This window comes from Notothenia rossii (genome assembly GCF_949606895.1).
Source record: "Notothenia rossii genome assembly, chromosome: 2".
NCBI lineage: Eukaryota > Metazoa > Chordata > Actinopteri > Perciformes > Nototheniidae > Notothenia > Notothenia rossii.
In genome coordinates, this window is record NC_136904.1 from 86,192,539 (window position 1) to 86,216,498 (window position 23,960).

At 40.7% G+C, this 23,960-nt stretch overlaps 1 protein-coding gene and 1 long non-coding RNA gene across 4 annotated transcripts; one reads left to right on the forward strand and one right to left on the reverse strand.

Moving 5' to 3' along the window:
• Nucleotides 1-1,621: 1,621 nt before the first annotated feature.
• aff3 (AF4/FMR2 family, member 3) lies at nucleotides 1,622-21,586 on the forward strand. 3 transcript variants are annotated; one of them, XM_079665303.1, is made up of 19 exons: nucleotides 1,622-1,823; nucleotides 4,694-4,738; nucleotides 8,667-8,741; nucleotides 9,589-9,622; nucleotides 9,741-9,798; nucleotides 10,400-10,451; nucleotides 11,377-11,411; nucleotides 11,538-11,733; nucleotides 13,448-15,310; nucleotides 15,924-16,051; nucleotides 16,182-16,338; nucleotides 17,320-17,420; nucleotides 17,506-17,569; nucleotides 18,488-18,624; nucleotides 18,726-18,797; nucleotides 18,917-19,019; nucleotides 19,426-19,478; nucleotides 19,601-19,806; nucleotides 20,457-21,586. In XM_079665303.1, exons 1-19 carry the CDS (start codon nucleotides 1,752-1,754, stop codon nucleotides 20,576-20,578), a joined length of 3,573 nt encoding a protein of 1,190 aa, XP_079521429.1. In that variant the 5' UTR covers nucleotides 1,622-1,751; the 3' UTR covers nucleotides 20,579-21,586. The 3 variants fall into 3 exon arrangements, with proteins under 3 accessions (XP_079521429.1, XP_079521431.1, XP_079521430.1); XM_079665305.1 differs by having other exon boundaries at nucleotides 11,377-11,399; XM_079665304.1 differs by having other exon boundaries at nucleotides 1,623-1,823; nucleotides 18,917-19,010.
• Nucleotides 7,144-9,034, reverse strand: LOC307029389. Its single transcript, XR_013805310.1, has 3 exons — nucleotides 8,973-9,034; nucleotides 8,641-8,821; nucleotides 7,144-8,545 (listed from the first exon to the last, which is right to left on the reverse strand). It is a non-coding gene; the product is annotated as an uncharacterized lncRNA (long non-coding RNA).
• Nucleotides 21,587-23,960: the final 2,374 nt, after the last annotated feature.

Here is a 23,960-nt window from a genome sequence, read left to right on the forward strand (position 1 = left end):
AAAAAAACACATACAAACTTCTCTGCAATCCCCCACAAACACACAGAGAGACTGACTGAAGTAATACATAGATGCAGATAAATTAACCAGAACTAAAAGATAAAGGGAGTCACACATCTCCCATTTATTACACTGTGTGCAGTACACTCCTCTAATTTCTTTCGTTAGGATGTCAAAACCATGAAAAAGTGTTGTGAAGATCAACAAAAGACTTGTTTTTACTGGGTCTGACCCAGAGATAAGCCTTTGGCAGATGCCATAAACAAATAAGGGACACTGTGTACTCAAGGACATGCAGCGCAAACCAAAATACAAATATAAATAAAAATACAGCTTTTCTAAAGAACATGCTTCTGTTTCAGAGGATAAATGGTTATGAGGAACATGGTGTGTCAACGTTGGTCCTTCAAATTAATTCAGTCAATGCTATAATATATCCAGCTCTTTGTGTCTGTCTCTTCCTTTTCTCCCCGCCTGCCCCCGAAGCTATCTGCGATGGGAAGACAGCTCATATTTTATCATGACAAGGCAAAATCCATGCAATCCAGAGCCACTTCACAGGCCAGAATGTATTACAGAGAATAATAAATGGATGACACAAGCCCACAAGGCCAAGGCACAGGAAGGAAAGATGATCAGATTTTATCATTGGCCCATAATATGCTCTCAGTGACTGAACTGTTTTATGTTATGCTGTTATCCTATTTATACACTCTATCTATGGCTTTACATGCAGTTTTATACTACATTCCTTTCTTAACTATGAAAAGGTTAAATTTTTACTTTGTGTGTATCTTTAAATATGACACATTTGGATAAAGGATAATGTGGCGCCCTTTGGATGTAAAGTTTACAATAAAATAAATCTGTTCGCGTCGTAATTTTAATATTTTACTCAATATAATGTGGCTGACTTGGAGACTATATATGATCATACTGATTTATTTTTAACCTCTCATCATAAACACGGTGAAAAAAACAAGTAATGATTCTTACGGTGAATACCTTGCTATTTTCCATACCTTATCTAGGGGAAAAGCTCTGAAAAACCAGTTGTTTGCCAACATTTTCTGCCATTTAAACAATAGACATGGCCAGAGCCCTAGAGATTAGTATCTCTAGGTCTCTGGACACAGATAATTAGCCAATATGCTAGCTGGTTAATATTTATGGTAGGCTAACAGCTAGAAAGCAAGAGTATTTTTCTTATGAGTCGAGGAGGACTTCAAAAGCTATGAAAAAGAAGAAAGTGAAACATTTTAATCATTATTTAAGTAGGCCTATGTTAATGTTGAAATGTCTGTCATTTATAGCTGTTTGCTAGCATTTATTTAGCTTTAATCAAGTCAATGTTGCTTACAGCCTCTTGTGAGGCCCCCTAGTGGCCAAAACATATACATGTATGCTGATTTATGGATCCCATAATTCATAGCATCGTACATACACTGGATGTCATAATACTTACTAATTCACAAATTTTCTTGTATATTTAGTAGCTCTGACATCAGAAATATGGCTTTATAAAGGAGTGACCAACCTCCACTGGCTGTCCTGAGTCGTGATATCCCCGCGTGTGTCATCTCTGACGTTACCGTCCCGCCTACATCTCCCCTCTGTTTCACCCAGTGACACACACACACACACATACACACACACATTCTCCAGCAGCGAGGAGAGGCACCTCTGCCGCTGCTATCAGCGAGTCCTCACTGGCATGGACCCCGGAGGAGAGCGCTGACTATCCCGGAATCATGCCTACTGTCCTCGGCGACAAAGGGAAACTTTCCATCGTCTGTTTTCTGATCAGATGCGCATATTCTCAGGTGAGAGAGATAGATGGAGAGTTCATGGAGTGTGGATGTAAGCCTACTTATAATGCATCTTGAATAAGTCTTGGGATTGTTTTTATATACAGTAAATGCATGTTTGAAGTCATAAAATGTTACGTTTTCTAGAGAATACTGCATAAAATCAGATGATGATCCATGGAGAGAAGTGCATTTTCTGCTGCTGCTATGTTCATAAAGATTGCTATTTAAAAGTGTTTTCAGATTTGTCTTAAAAGCACTTAACAGAGATGAATAGAAGCTTGAAATTAGCTTGACTTCAGTAATGGTACTTTGAAAAGGATAATTCCTGCTCAGTAGTGCATTTTGTGATCCTGCCATGTTCATAGAGATTGCAATCTTAGTCTTTTAAGATGTTTCTTTAAAGCCAAGACAGATGAAATAGCTGAATAGAAGCTTGAAATGAGCATGACTTCAGTAATTGCTGATATTTGAAGAATGCAACAGGTGGCTGGTAGTGTACTTAGCTTGCACGCTGCTTGCTGCAGGTGTTTTGATGGGTTGTGGTTTGTTTGGCCCCTGGGGAGTTCACTCATATGGGTATTGCACCAGAGATGTAGCCCGCGGACCGGTGCCATTTGAAACACATGGCTCATGATAATATCCATTCAAATGGACGTGTGAGTGTGAAGTGAGGAAGCAGGCCAGGTTTTCTTTTGTATGCATTACCACAGGGAGGTGAAATACGGGCTGTCTGTGCTTATGATTTTTATTTGGCTCCTACGGCCCCATAAACTGTCTTGGGGCTGTTATAATCCGACAGTATTTTGCACACATACTGTTTTCTATCCGCAGGCTAAGAGTCCAGCCACTCAGACACTGACCTTAGTGAGTCATGCATACAAGAGGAGACAGTTTCACACACAAAAGCACACTGCACTACACACATTTTCTACTGTGCATGTATGCTGCACAGAAGACAAAGTGGGGCATAACAAAAGGAGCAAATCACCAATATAAAGGAGTCTTAAATATATTAAATGTTTAAAAGAAAGAAATAACAATATTTAGTAGATGAGATCAATGAAGAAATACAGAACTATTAAAGCTCAACTAAAAACCAAACATGGCAAGTATAATTTTGGAAGAGGAATTAAAAGGAAAACCTGTTTTGGTACTAATTTGTGCAGGTTAATCTGTTTTCACAAAAAACTCTGAATCAAAATGAAACACACTCTCACATACATAAAGCACCAACAGATGCACACACAGTTGTGTAAAGTATTTCTCTTTTATCTTTATGCTTGAGCAACATTGGTCTCAGCTTTGGTGTTCTTTGGTGTCAGTTTGGTGTGTAAGAGGCTTAAGAGTCAGAAATACATTTAAATTGTGAGCTGAATTATGAAAAAGGGGAGAAAACGTGGGGGGAGGAGGGAGAGCGGGGGTTGCCTAACACGGATGGAAACAGAAAGTTCCTTGCAACGGAATCAGCATCCGTCTGATCATCTGCAGCTGTGATTTCTAAGATGTGAGTCATCAACACACTTCAACCACCTCTTAACTCTCACAATTATTCTGTATGTGTGGGAGACTTTAAGGATTATAGTAAAGTGCGACACAGAGTTGTACGATTTTGCAGCAAAAAGGTGGGAAACAAAAGGCCGAGAGGATCAGTGTCGATGTAGCTGTTATCTTCCTTTAGAGAAGTTTCCATCTTGAGGAATTTAGCAGGAAATAAATGAATGAGTCTAGGAGCTACAGCACATCAATCAATCAATCAATGTTTATTTATATAGCCAAATATCACAAATGTTCAGTGGACTTCACCGTTTGTACAGAATATCAGTATGACAACACGACACCCTCTGTCCTTAGACCCTCACATCGTACAAGGAAACACTTCCAGAGAAAAACCCCACAGATTAAAGGGGAACATGGGAGAGACCTCAGGGAGAGCAACAGAGGAGGGATCCCTCTCCCAGGACGGACAGACGTGCAATAGATGCCGTGTGTAAATCGAAGAGATAATACATTTTACAGCATAGGTAGACCAAATGTTTGGAAATGCATGTGTCTATAATAATAAGATGAATCCATGAGGATGTCAACAATCCTGCGGGAGCCATCAGGGAGGTAGTATGATGAGAGTCAGGCAGGACCGCAGAGACAGGTTCAGCCACGACTCGAAATCCAGGACTCAGATCAGGACTCAGGACTCAGGATCAGCCACGACTCTGGATCCCAGCGTAGATAGACACCAAAAATAAATTTGGGGGAAGCTGGGTTATTCGGAACATGAGAGTACACAGGTACAGACAGAGAGAAGGAAGAAGTAAGATGTCCCCCGACAGTCTAAGCCTATAGCAGCAAAACTAGGGGCTGAATCTAATCAGCCCTAACTATAAGCTTTATCAAAAAAGAAGGTCTTAAGCACACTCTTAAAAACGGATAGGGTGTCTGCTGCCCGAATACAAACTGGAAGCTGATTCCACAAAAGTGGAGCTTGAAAAGAAAAGGCTCTGGCTCCCATTGTACTTTTAGAGACTCTAGGAACAACCAACAACCCTGCATTCTTGGAACGCAATGCCCTAGTAGGACAGTAGGGTATAATGAGTTATTCAATGTAAGATGGCGCCTGCACATTAAAGGGCTTTGTAGGCGAGAATAATCATTTTAAATTATATCCTGTGTTCTATAGGGAGCCAGTGTAAGGCAGCCAGAACAGGAGTAATGTTCTCTGGTTCAGGACTTCTGCACTTTACTGTAATTTACATGCTGAAATATGGATTGTGTGCACTGGTGTCTGTTATTCTGAAGTGTCACGATACTCACTCTCATCACCTGTCAATCCTGACTTCCTGTGACGTTCTCCTTATTAAACGTCAACTACTTATTTTGTTGCACAGGTAACAAGAAGCCAACACATCATCTGTGCCAAAGATATTCTGGAGGTAAGACATTTGGCTACTATCCATTCATTGCTTGGCTTTGAAGTTTGCTTTTATTCATTATTTTTAAAAGTATGGTAATCACAGCAGCAGTAAATTACTTTGAACATGTGCAAATTCAGATTAATCCCTCATATCCCCATTCAAAGGAGCCATATCGTTGGGAACGTTTTTTGTTTGGATTTCTGTAGATGTTTTTCCAGTTTTGATGTAATAGAATAATTGCACCATTGTTGCTCAGAGGAGGAAACACTAGCACTTTGAAAGGCTGCAACTAAAGATATGTTGATCCGCTGCTGAAGTTTTTCGAGGTCTCAAGGTCCTTTTTATGGCAGAGGTTTTACAATGCAGAGGATTATTGTGTCCTGTCACCAGCGTGGGACAGGTAGGATGAGCGGAGGAGGAAGATACAAACATGTGGTGGAGAAGTGAGGGAGGAAGATAGCAACACATAACGGTCCACCTGGGAGACCTTGTTGTTGTTGGAGGAGGAGAGGGGCTGGTGTCCTTGGTGACTGAGGGAGGAGAGATAATGAAGTGAAAGGATGAGCACGATAGGAAACACTTTCCCTCCAGGGTTTACTGCTGAGTGAAGAGGAGGAAGAAACGCTTTTGAGCCGCCTGCCAGGTTCATGAAAACGTGTCATCTCAGGAGCGTCTTTTGGATTTGAATGACTGATTCCCAGAGGAGTTAAAGCAATAGTTTGACATTTTGAGAAATACGCTTATGTGCTTTCTTACCGAGAGTTTGAAAGGAACACTGATACCACTCTTACGTCTGTAGATATAAATAGCCAATGAACAAACAACCTGCAGCTGCAGCTCTTACTAATAGAGATTATCTTTATTGGTCTATTTCTTTTTATTCATCATTGGTTTAAATAATGTCAGAGGAAGTGAAAAATATATGTTCGTTTGAATCCAAGGTGATGTGTTTTTAAATCTCTTGTTTTTTCAGTCCAAGACCCAAAGATATTTATTTATTTATTTATTAACCTTTATTTAACCAGGATAGGTCTCATTGAGATTAAAAATCTCTTTTTCAAGAGAGTCCTGGCCCAAGAATGGTAACAGCACAGTTTCAGACAGTTTTACAGTTACAAACAATTAAAAAAAAACACACAATCACAACACAGTCATACACCAAGTTTAGCCAAAGCATTTACAGACAAAGCGGCCTGCTTCGAGGTCAGTTAAAGTTTCTTTGAGTGTTTCTAATGAGACCAGCTCTCTGAGTTTCAGCTCAGTTTGAAGCAGGTTCCAAGCTTGAGGGGCAGTGTAACTATTATTATATTAACTTTAATACGATATAAAACTAAACGAATCAGAAAATCCCCACGTTTAAGAGGCTAAAAGAAGCTATTTTCTGCAATTTCTGTAGGAAATATTATGGGAAATAAGAATCAAATAACTAAAAGGTTTACTCTTTTTGATTAGGCGACTTATTGTTGCATCCTACTGCCAACAAGTACTTCTAAACTTGCTCATCTTGTATATAATTGCATTGTTAGGTTATATTTAGTTTTTTGTAATTACCTTGGATGTGGAATTACCCTTTGTAGTTTAACATGTGTCTATGTACCCAGACACAGTGACTTCTGGTTAGCTAAGCTAAGCAGCTATATATTTAGCATTCAAACAACAGAGTGATTTCCAAATAGTCCTTTAAATATCATCAAGAAAGAAAAAACGCTGATTTTCCAAAATTATGAACTATCAATCTGATCACTCTGCTTGGGTCTTTATACACACACACACACACACACACACACACACACACACACACACACACACACACACACACACACACACACACACACACACACACACACACACACACACACACACACACACACACACACACACACACACACACACACACACACACACACACACACACACACACACACACACACACACACACACACACACAATTATTTTGGTCAATAATTGTAATTGCGATTATTAAATGCGATTATTCATTGACTTTGAAAACATCCATTTATTGTACTTTAAAACAAATACAAATAATTTCAACTGTTGAATTATACCACCTCATGGTCACATGGTCCAGAATTAACAGGAAATAAATGTTGAACTACAATTTAAGACCAAATAAAAATGTTTTGGCCACCATGGCAAATGCTGGTAGGGCTGCTCATGTCACCTCTTTTTTTGCTAGAAAGCCACACACACACACACACACACACACACACACACACACACACACACACACACACACACACACACACACACACACACACACACACACACACACACACACACACACACACACACACACACACACACACACACACACACACACACACACACACACACACACACACACACACACACACACACACACACACACACACAGTAAATGAATGGTACAAAATCAGGCTGTTTTTGTCAGCATCCATGAGGCCTGTCTGAGAGTGACTGTGGGCAATCTACTAATCAGCATAGATTATAATCAGAGCCTGAGCTAAGACACTGAAACTGAGCTCGCTCCATGCGGCGGCTTCACTCTCACGTACCGTGCAGTGAGAAGAAAAAGAAAATAGGGTCAATTTTGCTAATAGTCCAGGTGTATAATCATGTGTAATCATCATTTTAAACTTCTCGATTAAATGATTACTCATCATGTGTACTCATCATTTTCAATTTATTATGTTTGAGTAAATATTATGTTGTTAAGGTACTCAAAGCATTCAAACCTCTGCTGAGCCTTCATTATCCCCTTTCATATATAAATATTTGATATCAACAATGAGAGACATGACAGCCTTTTTTGTAGAATTCAAAATGTGTATTTGTGAATATTAGGTATATCCTGTATTTGTTAAAGAAAGAGTTTGCAAAAAAGACTTGTGACGATAATGTAATGGCCATAACATGTAATCATTCTGCTATAGCACCACCTATAGGTTACAGTATCCATTTAAAAAAGAAAAAGCAATAAAACCTTTACATTTAATCTATTGTTCCCACTTTCCAGTTTGACTAATCTGGTCTTTGAATCAGTTAAAATATGACTTTATTGTTTAGGCACAACAACAATGGACCTGTGGACTGAAAGGCGACTCAGCAGATACTCTTCTAGTGTTTCTTACAGGGTTAATAGGTTCTGAGCCTTTTTCAAACTATTAAATATCACAAAGTTGTCCATATCTCCAATGTGCTTCAGTATGTTCTTCTGTTGGCAGTTGTAGCCTTCATCTTTACTCTGATTTTAACTAGTTGAACTGGTTAATAATGATTGCCTTTTGTGGCAAAAGACACCTGACGTCATTACTGTTCAATTCCCCGCCCAACCTGCAATATTGCTTTGACTAGGTGTCTTGGTTTCTGATTTCACCCCTTTGAAATGCCGCCTTCGGAAAAGCTAAGTGACTTGACAGTCTGCTTAAACCAGTCCTCCAGGAATTAATAATCACGCAAAACTTAATATCATCATATGTTCAGCGCTAATCTGTTCACTAACAGATTAAATAAAGCCAGTGTACAAGCTGCTCACAGATCTACAAACCAAAATACTTTCCAAAATAGCTGTCAAACATAAAAAATAGTTACAAAAATATTGAAGATACTTGAAATACCTGGAAAAAAAGATGGTGGAGATCAAACAAAAATCTTACACACAAATCTTGACACAGCTGCACAGTGCACTCTCCCACAGCAACCATAACACACATCCAGACACTGACCTTTATTTACAGCCCGTCACACTCCCCCTGGTGGGGGGGGAGCAGCTCTGATAACAGCAGTCAGCTGGGGTTCTCTGCACTGTACAGACATAAGTTGATCCTATATGAAGGAGAAATGAAGATAGTTTGAGATTTAGAAAGCCTGGAGTTCCTGCATGTGAGGAACATCAATCACAGTGGCATCTCACAACTCACCTTTGACCTATCTTTCTTCTGCACAGGACATGACTCAGTCCTGGACGTCCCAGCATGCCTTAGGGGGAGACCAGGCCCAACACATCCTCTACAACCCTAAGGTATGTGTGTTTATCTTGGATAATTAAAGGGAAACTCCTACCTTTTTAAGGACTGCTCACAGGTCTTGGGATTCCACTGCCTTTGTGAAAAAAAGTTGTTTTAACATTTTGTGGCTCCAGTGGGATGTACATGTCTGATAAATTGATTCACTCTTGAGTCAGTGTTGGTTTTGGCTGAGTTTGGAAATGAAAACAATCTGGAGGGCTGGAAGTAGAAACAAGAGAGCTTACCTGCTTTATGTATCCTGCTCCTCATCTCTGCTGCAGGTTAGCATCTCGAGGCTACATTAGCTGCTAGTAGCATAACTTCTTCCTCTTCTTCTTTTTTTAGGTTAATTGGCAGTTTAGAACCATATATTAGCTGCTTTAGCGCCACCTACTGGACTGGAGTGTGTAGCAGTAGGTTGACAGGAAAAAAAGCATAAACAAAACTGGTATCCCTCTGTTAAACTGGTTGCTCTTAACAAATTGTTTATAACATTGTACACTTTCTCTTATGTATTTTCTAGCAATTCCTTGTTCTTTGTTGCATGGAGGCTTTTAATACATGTTTAAAGTGTTCTGTTTACTACAGTGTGTGCATAATCTGTATACTGTAAATCCTACATTAGCAAAACACACCCTGATCTTTGAAGTCTGCAATCAGTTGCATTCTGGGTAATGTAGGCACCAGGTGTTGACATGGAAGAAGAATGCATGGAATGAAAAGGGGGATTTCTTATCCTTTTTTAACTGTTCATTAGCATCCAACAGTCTTATTATATAGTGCAACGATACATTTGGAAGTACTTTTAAGGAATGTAAATAGAGGGTTTTGCTAACTATATTTTTCTCCTTCTATCCAAAGGAAGCAAAACTACCGACTGCACAACAAAGACAAAGTATGTGCTGATACTTTTGCTTGTCTGAGATGTGCCATAATTTACATTTCTCTCTTTGAATATATTTTTGTCGCCTGGTTTTAAATATGGTTTCTCTCTCTCTCTCTCTCTCTGTGAGGTCGGGGGGATGTGCAGCTTCGAGTGACCCATCATCCTCGTGTGGCACCTCACAAATCGTAAGTGGTAATGAGGAAACATGATCCACGAGGGTCATCAAACACAGACGATATAATAAATCACACATAACTTCTAAAATCAGATGCAAATCATGAATACAATGGTGTGTACAGCCTCAGGGAGAAGCATTAATGAGAGTGAAGGTGATACACACGCAGAGTGGGTCATCACAGTGTTTCAGGCGACATCACAAAGGTCAGGTCAGAGGTCGGCTCACATTCCTGAGAGTTGTCAGTTGAGCGCGATGTGCTCCCGTTTGTTAAATCTTCACTTCCTCTTTTTGCTGTGAAACACATGTTCCCTGTTGTAGACCCACTGCGTGACGCACATTGTCACACATTACCACACAGCCTTTGTTAGCATAACATTTTCACTTCATTTAGGAGAAGTTTTTTCACAAATCCAACTTGATTGTGTTGAGTTACATTGATCCACAAAACAAAAACAATAGATTAGTGCATTAGGAAGCTCATACCAAACAAGATATTCAGTATTTGACTATAATGACACTTTTTTTATAGCATTAATCTTCATTGCTAAGTGTTACGTTATAGGTCAATTTAATGATCTCACCATCTGTGTGTGTCACTTTGCTTGCAGCATGCTTGTGGATGACCTGAAGCTGAGCAGTGATGAAGATGACACCCAAAGGGTAGGTGACCTTTAAAGGGCTTTGTTGACACTACTTCTCTATTGCCACATTTTTGTGTAATGGTAAATAATACAAGTTAGTAAGAAGTTGATTTTTATAAATTTGAATTTGTCACAAAGACTGAAATGGCGGTTGACATTACTTAAAAATAATGACATGATTGACTTACCGTAGGATTTATATGCATAGATTTACTTAATTTATATACAAATATACTCAAGCTGCAGGGGTTTTCCCTTCTGTAAGACCTGGGTGCACTGTGCAGCTCTATATACCCCAGTGCCAACGTTTCAGTGCAATGTTTACAGTACCCAAGAGTACATTTTGTTGTTTGTGTAATGTGTTGTATATTTTCTTTATATTGATTGATTTAGTATTGTTTTGACATTCATATTCAAATGTCTGAAGATTAAACATTGAATTGCTCTTTAAAAGGTTACTTGCATTATTATGCTATTATAATATCATGAAATTGTCTTAAAATGACGATAAAATATTTGATTGCAATCATTTTTGAGGCAATATATTGTTCAACAAAAGTAGTTATTGTGACATGCCTTCTAAAGTCTCTGCAAAACAGGATGGGCCAGATGTTTTGAATGATTGAAAATAACTAGCTAAGCAGTTATACTTACAGTAAGCTGGACATGTCTTAATGCATTGTTCTCACTGGAGTAGGCTGGCAGAGAGTGCAAGGGAACAGAAAGAGAAAGTGAAAAATTATGATAATGACTCATCACATGGCTGCCTGCTTTTCTTGTTTTGTTTAATGACGTGCAAACACACCCATACGCAGATGGACAAAACTGCTGCAACTGTTTGTGTTCTTGCTACTTATCATATGAGGATAAGGAAACACATCAATAGAAGCAAACTGTTCCCTAAACTGCTGGATGACTAGTTTCTTTTTTGTGTGTTCCTGAAGGCAACTCATGAGTCAGCTCCCTGGTACGGACACAGGTACTCAATTACAAGGATATAACCTCTGGATGTTTGTCTGTAAAACCATGTGACTAACTGTCTGTGTGTGTGGCTGTGTACCAACGCTGACCCCTCTCGTGTGTTTGTGTGTGTGTTGACGGACAGCCTGTCAGCACATCTAGCACACACACATGGCAGGAGGGTGAGACATTCCAGCTCTGACTCGTCAGGCTCGGACTCCAGCGCAGAGTCGTGCAGCAGCAGCAGCAGGAGCAGCAGCAGCAGCAGCCTTCACTCCCGCAGCCGGAGCCCGGACCCTCACCCAGACCCTGCATCCCCTCCACCCTGCAACAACACAGAGGTACCACCACTGAGCCTCCTCTTTATCTCCTGTATCCTTATCTGTGTCTTCCTCTGGTTGAATTCTCCGCAGGGAGCGGTGGCCGGCCTCGAGGCGGTTGACGGCAGGTGTGGAGAGGGACGGAGGAATGAGGAATGCATGTGATTTAGAGAGTTGGAGGAGGAGGGTGAGGTAGCTTTGGGAATTAGGGCCTGGGTGTCATGTCAACAGGCCCAGTCGTAGAGAGGAAAGCCCTCGGGAGGTGGAAGTCATCAATACTCCAGAGTTCATGTTGACATCTGCAACTGGAGTCACCTTTGCTTTCAAAACACACAGAGACTGCACTACTTGCATATTAACTTAGAAAAATACTGAGGTGTAGTTAAGGGGCATTGTGGGGGTCGTGCTATGTGGGGAATGAAGGGGAAACCTGCTCTTGTTTTATGAATGGAAAGCCCTGTATAACACAGACTGTATTACTACACATTGCACTACATCGGGCCCCAATGTAGAGAGAGGGAGGGTGTGGAGCTGCTGTGGCGGCGGGGGTGCGCACACCATGTGTTTTTCATTTACGTGGACTGTTTAAATGTCTCCCGAGCAAGAGAGGGGGGTTGGAGTTATGAAGGCAGCAGAGTTCCAGGTAGTAGAGAGAGAGAGAAAGAGGGAGGGACAGAAAAAGCAGGAGGGAGGGCGATCGAGACGGTACAAGAGATGCAGTGTCTTCTCTGGAAAAGAGGGCGCGAGATGTGGGGAGGAGGGGGGGGGTCACTGTTTGACTTGAGGAGCAGAGGTTTAATTTAGTTCCTGGTCAGCGACGAGGAAAAGAGAACGAGAGAGAGAGAGAGAACGAGAGAGAGAGAGAGAGAGAGAGAGAGAGAGAGAGAGAGAGAGAGAGAGAGAGAGAGAGAGAGAGAGAGAGAGAGAGAGAGAGAGAGAGAGAGAGAGAGAGAGAGAGAGAGAGAGAGAGAGAGAGAGAGAGAGAGAGAGAGAGAGAGAGAGAGAGAGAGAGAAGTTAGCTCTCCGGCCGTAAGTATCCTCTTTTGTTTTTTTAAGTGGAAATCTTCCTCTGGTCTCATTTCTAGTCACCAAGCCAGTTGTTAAGCAAACATTAAGTGAGTCACTTGGCATAATTGGATGGGGGTTGAGCGACTGTAAGCACAGATGTGGACTGCGAGTGAGTAGACTATTGTAAGAGGGTCCACTGGAACTTTAAGACAACCACTTTTTAGACATGAGTCATAATCCAGGTTTGTCTTTTGGAATTTGAATTGTTGTGTTTAATAGCAGCTGAGTCATGCGTTGTTTGTAATGTGCGTTTTGAATGTTTCTGTTGCACAGTGAGGATGTTGTGGTGTGTGATGTGTGTCAGCCCTCTCATGGTTAAACGTCTCTGACCTTCCACATTAAAACACATGTTTTAGGGGGTGGAATGTGCTGGAATGTTGTGGTGCTTTTACATTACTTGGGTAATCCTTTTTTCGCTTTGTTACACTTCTACTTATAATGACTTAACTTTGACTTTAAAATGATCATAATAATTATATTACATATTTACAGAATTGTCCTTCCTTTTAACTTACTTTAATTTTAAATGTACTACAAATGTTTTATATATGTTGCTGTTCTTACTATTATAAAGATACTTGGATCAGATTTTTAAGCCTCACTATTATATTAATCTATTCAGACTTAATATTTGACATTTGTTACCGTCTTCTTCTCTGCTTTTTAGACTGATCACCCCCCTGCGGCTCAGTGGCAGTTGGATAAATGGCTGAAGAAGTCCCGGAAAAAATCCACCAGCAGTGACCAGGATCCCTCCCAGATCATCCCAGGACACATTCCCTCTCTTCCCAACAACAGAGCCCCATCTCCAGCCCGGTCCTGGGACACCAATCGGGATTACAGCCCCAGCCAGAGCCCTATCCCCAGCCCACACTTCAACTACAGCCACAGCAACAGCCCCCTCCCCAGCCCGGGTTACAGCTTCTGCCCGAGCCCCAGTCCGTTCCCCAGCACCTGCCCGAGCCCGGGACCCAGTCTGATCCCCAGTCCGGTCCCGAGTGTTTGCCCCAGTCCGTGTGGGAGAACTACAGCCAGTCGAAGCCCGAGCCCGATACCAAGAGACCCTCCAAGGAGCCCCAGTCCGAGCCTGCCTGCTCCTTCCAAGGTCCGACACTACCCCGAGGTTCAGACGACACAACCTAGCCTTACGACCAATCACCACAGGACGAAAAGCAGGCCATGGATTACCCCATTGCCTAACAGCGACACCAAGAGCAAGCCTACAACCAGCACTCATCTTCATCAGCACCGGCCGAAGACTCGACCTCCGCAGGAGCAAGAGCAAAGCAAACTAAAGACTTCTCAGATTCACAGCCACAAATCTAGACACAAGCCGAACTCGAATCCAAGTTTAAAGCAGATTTCCGAGGCTCCCAAAGCCAAACACACGTCTCATTTTGAACAAACTCAGGGTAGTAGATCCAACCACAAATCCAGCCACAAGCCCAGGCCTTCGTTGCAGTCTAGCTCGCAACATAGCACCACAACAGCAAAGCACTTAGCCCCCGGAAGTCGTGAAACCAACTCTGGTCACAGTTCTCATTCCCAATCTACCTCTAAAGCTGCTACCAATCCCACTACTGGGTTGAACTCTAGATCAAATCCTAGCATAAAACCAAGAGCCAAGTCCTCAGAGGCCCCGGCTCCTGTGCATGTTAACCAAACAAAAGCAACGCAGAAGAAAGCTCAGTGTAAGGAGCTCAGAGGAGATCATTTGAGCCAAGCTGAGGGGAGAAAACACGAGAGAAAAGAGGACAGACATCGGGAACAAAAGCAAGGGAAACAGGGGAGAAAGGAAGACAGGAGGCTGGCGGAGGAGCAGCTACTGAGACGTCCCTGGATCCACAGTTCAGCTGAAGAAGAGGAGGAGGAAGAGGAGGTGATAGTGATAGAGAGTAGGAGAGAGGAAAGAGGGGAAAACAGGAGGAGGAGAGAGCAGCAACAACGACGCGAATGGCAAACCAAACCCAGAGTGCCCACAAATACCACGCAGCAACGACATCAGGACTACTCACACAGGACAAAAAAGGGAGGAAGAAGTGAGGAAGAGAGGGAGTTATCACCTCCTCCATCCCGTTCCCCATCTCCTCACAAAGTACACTCCTCCTCCTCCTCTTCCAATTCTGAGTCTGAGTCTGAACATCGGGCTCCCATCACTAAAGTCCAAGCGGACTCCACCTCTCACAGGAAACTCCCCCAGAGAGGAGGCAGGTCGGAGGGTGACAGGCCGAAGGTGGTGCAGCCCACCGCAGGTCACCCAGGTGAGGGGGGGCAGAAGCACTACACCCTGGTGCCGTTTGGGCGGAGCGAGCAAGCTACAGCGCCTTCCCAGAGAGGGCTGAGGAACCTGGTGGTGCACATAGACCTGTGTCTGCTGAAAAGAGTCCCGGACAGCACCACTACTTCCCCGGTGAAAAAGCCCTCCGCCTCTTCCTCCGCCTCTTCGGCCACGAAGGAAAAGCAGAGAGAGGCGATGAAACACCTGTGCCTCCCCGAGGCTGCGTCGAAAGACAGCAAAAGGAAACGCAAGGTAGACAACAAGCATGTTTACTTTTCCTCTCTGTTTAATTTGATGTGTGTCAATGGTGGACAGTCCTTAAAAACATTTAGTTAAATACTAATATATCATTCTGAGGTACTTCAATTGGCTTTTCTCAGATAGAGAAATTGCACTTCAATCCACTACATTTATTTGATAAGTGTAGTGACTTTGAGGATTCATATTAATAGTACAAAATGTAATTTAAACTGTTTTCTTTCACAAAATATTGTCTATTACCAAACGTTACAGCTTACAGTTTGTTAAGAAATTAAAATGACCACCTTTCTCAGCTGCGACATAAAAGAGGTTTAAAACAGTATTGCAGTAATTTTAACTTTAATCCAATCATATCATGAAATGGTCTCATGTGCATAACAGGTACTTTTACTTTTGATTCTTTAAATATACTTTGATGGTGGAGCTTGTACTTTTGAATGCAGTACTACTGCTCGGAGTATTTTTACACTCTGGTAGTTCTCCTTTTTAAAAATAATTGAGCTCAGTAAATCGACCCTTTCTGCACATTATTGTGTATGAATATGAACGCATTACTACACACTTGTTCTTCAAAGCATGCATATGTGTGCTTATGTGTGTCCAGCTGGAGAATGGCGTGTCACACAGAGAAAGCAAGAGGAGTCTTCCTCATGCAAACGACCCGTCAGGACACACAGAGCCTTCAAGTCTCACAGCCGAGCGCAACTTTGTGACTGAGACTTTGCACAATGGGTAAGAAAAACAAATGCATCACTTTGTCTCACATGTGCAATCTTACTGTCTGAAGTAACGCAGGAGTTTATTTGTATTTAAACAACAAATTATGTGCGTTTTTGTCAATTTACACATGTGGTTCTTGCAGGTACTTGGAGGAGTACATGGACAACAAGAGGCCGTTGTCTCCTCTGTCTCCGCTGTCAGACAGCCCTGAGACCACCAAGCCCCCCCCCAAAACAAAGACTTCCGAGCAGCTCCATGTCCACAAGAACAGAGACAAGAATAGAGATTCTGCTTTAAAGGTAATACAAAACAGAACTTCAACTTAAGTTAATTTGCAATGCCGCTCTCTCAATTTCATCGCGGGCCACATTAACATTATGGTTGCATTCAAAGGGCTGGTTGTAACTTTAAGACTATATAACATTACATATATAAATATTTAATAGATATAAAATAATTTATTATATTACATTATTGCCTCTGCATTAGATTATTTTCGGATAGGGTAATAACATATTTAACTACGTCTGAAAGAAGAAGTCTTGGGCAAATAATTGCATCTCTTGTTCAGTGAGAATGTCACAAAACGATTTAAAAAGAAAAGCCAAATCCTGAAGAAGAAAAGGGAAGTGACATTTTGAAAAAAAGTAACATTTTGAAAAAAGTCAAATTCTGAGGAAAAGGCAACTCCTAAGAAAAAAGTAATTATTTTTGAAGAAAAAAATTTCAAATTCTGAGAAAAAAAGTCAAATTTGAGATGCATTGTCTATTTCAGGATAGAAAGAACATTCAAACACGAAACTCTGAACTCAACAAGGAAACACAGACAAAACAACAATAATACACACATAAAACAAGAAGCAACAGAGTATTGTAAACACAATTGTATGTGTTTTATTTGTTCTATGTCCTATATACATATATTCATGTTGCGCTGTTGGAGGAGCTCGTGACTTAAGTTTTTCATTGCCATATTTACACTGTAGCTAATGACATGACAATAAAGCCTTGAATCTTGAATCTATTTGTTGTCTTAGTTTGAGATTAAATTGATCTCAGCCAGGATCCCGATCGAGTTCTGTTTGAGTTACACATGTTGATTCCCCGAAAAAAACGAATGAGGATTTACGTAACAGCACCGAACGTGTTTCTGACGTGTTTCTGAGCCTGAAGCTCTGTGTTGAACTAGGTCAAGGTACCAAAGTCAAATTCATCCCAACTCCATTCCTCACAGTCTGTAGCGGCAAAAACGTTTGTTTGTTTCACCTCTTCTTCTTTAGCCCAAGATGGAGGTGGAATGTGTCAAAGTGTTGAGACAGCCCCAACCGCCTGAGTCCTGGGGCCCTGCAGGGCACAGAGGGGCCGTGCCAAACAACGAAACGTGAGCATCACTACATACCCCACACTGCTTTATGTTTGTCAGATGTACAAGATAACTCACTTTTCTATATTTCTGTCCATTTCAGTCCGCACCATGCTGAGTACTACTTGCATGAAGCCAAGAGGATGAAGCACCGCGCAGACGCAATGGTGAGTGCTTCATCTTTGACTATGTACGATATGTTGACAGTGAATTAAACTACAGTAGGTAACTGTACAATTAATAGTTGTTCAGTTTGGCAGCTGTTTGATGTCTGTGTGTGTTCAGTAAGCAGGCACACAGAAACATGTTTACACAGCATATTTTTTTCCAGGGAAAATACAATGAGCTTCACAGAGAAACATGCAAAGTAATGAAAATACTCTCTACAGTATGTGTAGATGTTAGGCCTCGGTCAACCATGTTCTTGTGACAGGAAGTCTCTTACTGTCGATTTTTCCAACTGGTATACCAAGAGCAGAATCAAAGAAACTCTTGACAATTATTATTACAAATTAAATCTTTCTTTAACCTGCAATAGTCCTTACCCCTTACAAAAAACTGGTGAAAAGTTGACCCAAAAGGTAAAAATCATTATTACTTTGTGTGTTGGATTTTTTTTTTATCTTGGGAATTGTATTTAAAATATACCATGAGCATTACAAAACATTCACAGGACCAGGTTACAGTTTTAAACTCATTTGTATCTGTAGTCCCTGATTGTGGCCTGCTAAATGCTAGGAATATTTGTCCAGGGCGAAACCAAAGTTTACATCTAATATTTCTACCATACAATGCATCTACTAGCTGGTCTGACATGACTCAGCTGACTTCAGAAAACCTGAATATAGAAGAAAAGTAAAGTCACAAAGTCGTTATAAAAACCCTTTGATGAAGCTAGATTGGCAAGTTCCAACTTTAGGCAGTTTGTGCTAAGCTAGGCTAAACACCTCCTGAATTATCTCTCTAATGCTGCACAGAGTCAACGCTTTCTCAGTGAATTCCTCTATGTTTTGGACGCTACAATACCAGAGTATTCCTTTTGTGTTTACTCCCATCTTTATTTATGTTGGATTGCTTATTTCCAGGTGGACAAGCTGGGGAAGGCTGTGAATTACGTGGACGCCGCTCTGTCCTTCATGGAATGTGGGAAAGCGATGGAGGAAGGGCCGCTAGAGGCAAAGTCTCCCTACACCATGTACTCAGAAACCGTGGAGCTTATCAGGTGAGTTACACATTCATGTAAAAAGAGATGCCAGTAATTGGGATTCGAGCAACAAATAAACACATATGCAGATGGATTGTCTAACCGTGCTGTGTCTTCAGGTACGCCATGAGGCTGAAGAGCCACTCCGGGCCCGGGGCGAGACACGAAGACAAACAGCTGGCGGTGCTTTGGTGCGTTTCTCATTCCCTCTGTTTACACTACATCTATCATCACATGAGAGAACCTGCTTTTTCAGGATGGCTTGTTTTCTGTTTGAGTTTGTTTGACTTGTGTCATCCTTTGTCCACAGTTTCCGATGCCTTGCACTTCTTTACTGGCAAATGTTTCGTTTAAAGAAGGACCATGCACTGAAATACTCCAAAGTTCTGCTGGACTACTTTAAGGTAGGCTATGTAAGTCTGGGGTGCCTTTTTAATACAAATATTTATTTACTACATAAAGTACATTTTAGGCTATACACTATAGGAAATATAGACATAGATTTTTCAAGCACAGGTCAATTTCAAGAAATGGGCTTATTCTGCTTACACAACGAGACTTCTGTCAGACTAAAAATCAAAAAAAGTATGTGTCTTATTGTAAGAAATCAACTGGGGAGGTTTTGCCCTCAGAGCCGTTTGCCTAAAAAAAGAGCCAGAAATCTTCATTTTCCAGTTTCATTCCTATTATTTTCTAAAGGTTTTTTGTTAATATATTTATATGGATAGCCTTATTTATATAACATTTTATTCGTAGTTTCTTAGATTGTAAACATTTGAATTTTGATGACTTTTAACCTTGTCTATGGTTTCATTACAGAGTTCTCCCAAAGTGCCTTCTACACCCCCACCCGGTTGGAGTGACTCTGGGAAGTAAGTGGATATTAACTTTATAGTACATGCTAATGTTTTAATTAATTTGTGTGCATGCCTTTTAGCCACTAAACCTCCATTGCTAGCCCCCACTCATGTTGTGCATGTGTTTTCACTCCCAGGGGAGCAGGAGGACCCCCTGATTCACTCTCACCCAACGGCAAACACCTGAACCGGGGGTCAAACGGGGGCAGCGCCTTCCCCTCTCACATCAGCATCCCCCAGCGCATCCACCAGATGGCAGCCAACCACCTGAACATCACCAACAGCGTGCTGTACAGCTACGAGTACTGGGAGGTGGCTGACAACCTGGCAAAGGAGAATAAAGGTACACACAGACAATAAAGATGCATTATATTTGAGATAACATTTTGTTTTCAGATTTAGGTGAATATTTCATTTCATTTTTGTATTTGTTCCACTTATGGTAAAGACAAACAATTTACAATATTTCACCACCAAATAAGGATACCTGACACTAAAAACGTTATTGTATTTGTAAATACATTTATTTGAAGTAAATCATTTCTATACAATTCTTTATATCAGGGGTTACAAACCTTTTTTCTCAATAGGATCCGTTTTGAGTTATAGGTCCTCTGACTAATGTTTAGTGAAATATTTTATATATTTTTATATATTATTTTGTTCTTATTATAGTCAATGCATTACATTACCAGCATATGACTTGTAACTGTACAATTAACCCAAGTAGTAATGTAATAACTAACAATGAGTGATGCATTTTGAGGACATCCTTTCCTGTTACAGTAATTATTTTAAATATTTGTTATTACAATTCTTGGTCTGCATTATGTTTTTACCAACCATCATTACTTAATACACTTCAATCCATGGTGAGTCTATCCATGATAGCAGAAAAGAAAGACTCTGTGAATGTATCTTGTGCTCAGTTCTTCACTGTGTACTTGTCTTTTAACAACGTTTTAAAACACTTTCTTCTTTTTTTCGTTACAGAGTTCTTCAACTACTTGAATACGTTGTCTGGGCCTTTGACTCTTCACAGTAGCATCGCTCACGCAGTCCAATACACCAGACAGGCTCTGCAGTGGATACGCATTAGTGCCAAACTTAACTGACAAGGAGAGGATTTACTGTAACCTGCACACGGCCTCACAGAAGAGACGAGACTCTGGATCTTAATGCAGCCGACCGGACAGCACTGATGCCTCCTGAGCGAGTTGGAGCTGGAGGAGGAAATGTCATGGAGCCTGAGATCATCCTCATAGGATGTTGGATTGTGTACTGGGTGCAAAGGAGCAAGCTTTTAACTTCTCCCAGATGAACTACGAGCACCTTCTGCCTCATTATTGGATTCATCGGAAGAGCTGTGTCATAAATGAAGTCTCTAATTATTTGCCAAATGTTCAACGTTGACGGAAACAGGACTCCACAGTTGTTTTTGAAATTCCACTTCTGAGGCCTTTTTCATACTTTGGAATTAAATCATTATCCAGCAGACTGTTTATCTCGGAGCCAAAAAGAAAGGAGAAGTTGTCAAAAAGAAAAAAGACCAAATTAATCACATACCACTTTCTCCAAAGTGGGAAACTTGTCTCCATCTTTTTATAATGAAGGTTTTAATGAATCTCTTTTTAAGTCTCGGATATTTTCACTTTTATGTGTTTTTTTTACTGTGCAATATCTGTTTTTATAAAGAAAAGAAATAAGGAAAATGTTCTTTTGTGAGTCCGTTCAAGGTTCCTTTTATGCAAATTGTATTTTTGTCCTTGTTTTGAGTGTGAGGTTATGTAATTTAATGAATAATGAGGTTGAAGAGGTTACTCACTTATTGCTAAGTGTATTGTCTTGTCCCCAGCTTCTGCCAGCATGAATGCCACAGGTAACAAAACACCAACGTGGAGTTTATAATCCTGTTCCTCTTTTCCATGTTTTAACTGAAGGATTACAATGTCATCTGTGGGTCAAGATATTCTCCAAATCTTCAGCTTATGAAACCCTCCTTAAATCATGGTGTTTTGCTTTCCCCTTGTGCCTGACAATCAAACTGAATTGCTCTTTAAATGTCATCGGTTTTAAGTTATTTGAATTGCTCAACAAATAAAACATGTGGGCAGTTATTCTGAGCTATGGAAGGGTTTCATTCTTGAAGCTACTGTTTAATTCTGTGACTTTTGCATACATTTAGTTAATTATTTATGAACGAGAATGCCCCAAATACATAAAGTGATCCCATATTCTCTGCAGGAAACCTGGTCTTTACATTATATGCATGCACAGCTTACTCCCTCAAACACATGAATAATTCTCACTCATCAATGTTTGGGGAAATCTCCTGAGCATCCCTCTGAATATCCATCTCTTATTGTCTCAGTGTCCTTTTTTATTTCATCATATTATTGATAACTTTGTTGGACAGTTAAATAGATTTATGTGTCAATGTATGTGCTTTATATGAAAAGAAAGAGGCTATTTCAGGTTACTTCTCTCTCTCTCACTCTGGGTTTCTTTCTATAATTGACACAGCCACAAACACTCAGACGTGGGTGGTTATGTGTGTGTGTGAGTCACACTCATTAAGTCGTTGTGCAGAGATCTCTCTCTCTGCACATCCATCAATCACTCTGGCTCTCCATCACTGCATCTCTACTTCCTGCTGCACTGACACACAAGTCGTGTATGAAACAGCATCAGCATCCGATGTCTGGTACCATAGCAACAGAGAACAACCAATGAGGGGGCTCCTCAGGACAAGGCGGCAATCTCTGGGTCAATAGCATCATGGTGTTTTTCACTCTTTGAAATGGGGCTTATTGCAAATAAGTACATTTTCTTTCACTGGATTTTGACCTGGATTAAGATTATTGTATAGTCCATAACATGTGCATACAATGTAAATGTGTCTCTGGCAATGGCATATTACAGAAAAATAATACATGACAATTATGCATTTGAAAATCCTGCTACTTTATATCACTGTCCTTTATTTGAAGGTGAATACAAAATATATGTAACTATGCAAATTGATTACAGATCAAGTGGGCATAATCATTTAAACGTCATGATCATTTCGAACAGTTGAAATATACCCTTTGTTGCCTTGATTTGAAAAAAGGCTAATAATAGGAAATTAGTCTAAATTAAATCAGTCATATGTACAAAAGTCAAAAGTCAAAAAAGTTTTGCTCTCAGGCTGTAGCCTACCCTTTTTATTCTGGGCCTAGATTGTATTTGAAGATGTATTTATAGCTTCTATATTTACGTAACAGGCAGTGTATGGTTCTGGCTCGTGTGTCCTTATTTCACTCCATGGTGCACTAATTCATTCATTGAGCTGCTCACTAACGTGGATAGAAATACAGTACACAAAACAGTCCTATTTTTTTCTTTTCTTACTGTAGTACTTGGTTATTATTATTGTATATCAAGATGTATTTATACGCTATATTTATGCAACAGACTCAGTCTATGGTTCTGGCTCAGTGTGCGTGTGACCTTGTTTCCCTCCATGGTGCATTCATTCATTAATGGAGCTGCTGAATAACCTATTTTTAAATGTTTTTTTCTTACTGTACTTAAACTGTACTTGTTTATTGTTGTGTCAATGTGAGCTCCGTGACTGCTGCTGGTTCCTACACACGTCCCTCTGCGTCACGGCCGTAAGTAGTGAGTGTGTTCCGGGCCGTTTGAGGACACCGTGCTGCCCGGAGCCAGACAGCACAAACAGCGAGAGAGAAAAAAGCTCAGACTAGGCTTTACATGTACTGTCTGCTGCAGGAGAGAAGGCGGCGTGGGCGCACTGTGGACACTAACCCTCCTGATATAAGAAAAACACATTTAAAGAGGTGGACAAACTGTCAGAGAGAGATAAACAAATGGTTATGTTCTGCATGCAAACGACTCTCTTGTTAGGGTTTATATACAGTCTATGGTCCAGTGAAAGTACGGGTGGTTTGTAAACTGTACACAGCTTTTACAGAGGATGTTGTAGAGTCATTTCAGGTGACATGCATGCACTCGGTTGACCGCACAGTGGCAGCATTACAACCACAACTTGAAGCTAAAAACAAGAAGCCGGCGATGAGCCGGATCAAGTTAGCTCAGAGAAGCTATAGGCTAAGCGGAAGTTGGGTGGTGTTTTCTCAAAATAAAATACAATCTTGGCTAGACAAGATACACTTAATTACTCTTACCCAAACTAAAGGTAAAGCAAAGATATACAATTATTTGGAGGTTTCAGAGTTAAACATACAATTCCACAAAACATAAAATGTTGATCTAGAAGACTCTTACTGTTGCCTCAAAGTTTAAACCCCATATTCAGATAATTATGTGGATCTTAATGTATTCAAAATAATACATTTGAACAAGTATCTTTATTTATATTACCCACCTGTTTCCCACAATATTTTTACTCAGTAGTACCATAGAGTAGTACACACACCTTTAACGTTTATTGTCATCGAATGTTTTATTTTGAAAATCCCCCCAGAACTACTA

Excerpts from the sequence above, each read along its gene's own strand:
- aff3 (XM_079665303.1), top strand. The coding sequence starts at position 1,752 with ATGCCTACTGTCCTCGGCGACAAAGGGAAACTTTCCATCGTCTGTTTT. Across the intron at positions 8,742-9,588 it reads ACATCCTCTACAACCCTAAG|GAAGCAAAACTACCGACTGC; the intron begins GTATGTGTGTTT and ends TTCTATCCAAAG. Across the intron at positions 19,020-19,425 it reads ACTACTTTAAGGTAGGCTAT|AGTTCTCCCAAAGTGCCTTC; the intron begins GTAAGTCTGGGG and ends GTTTCATTACAG.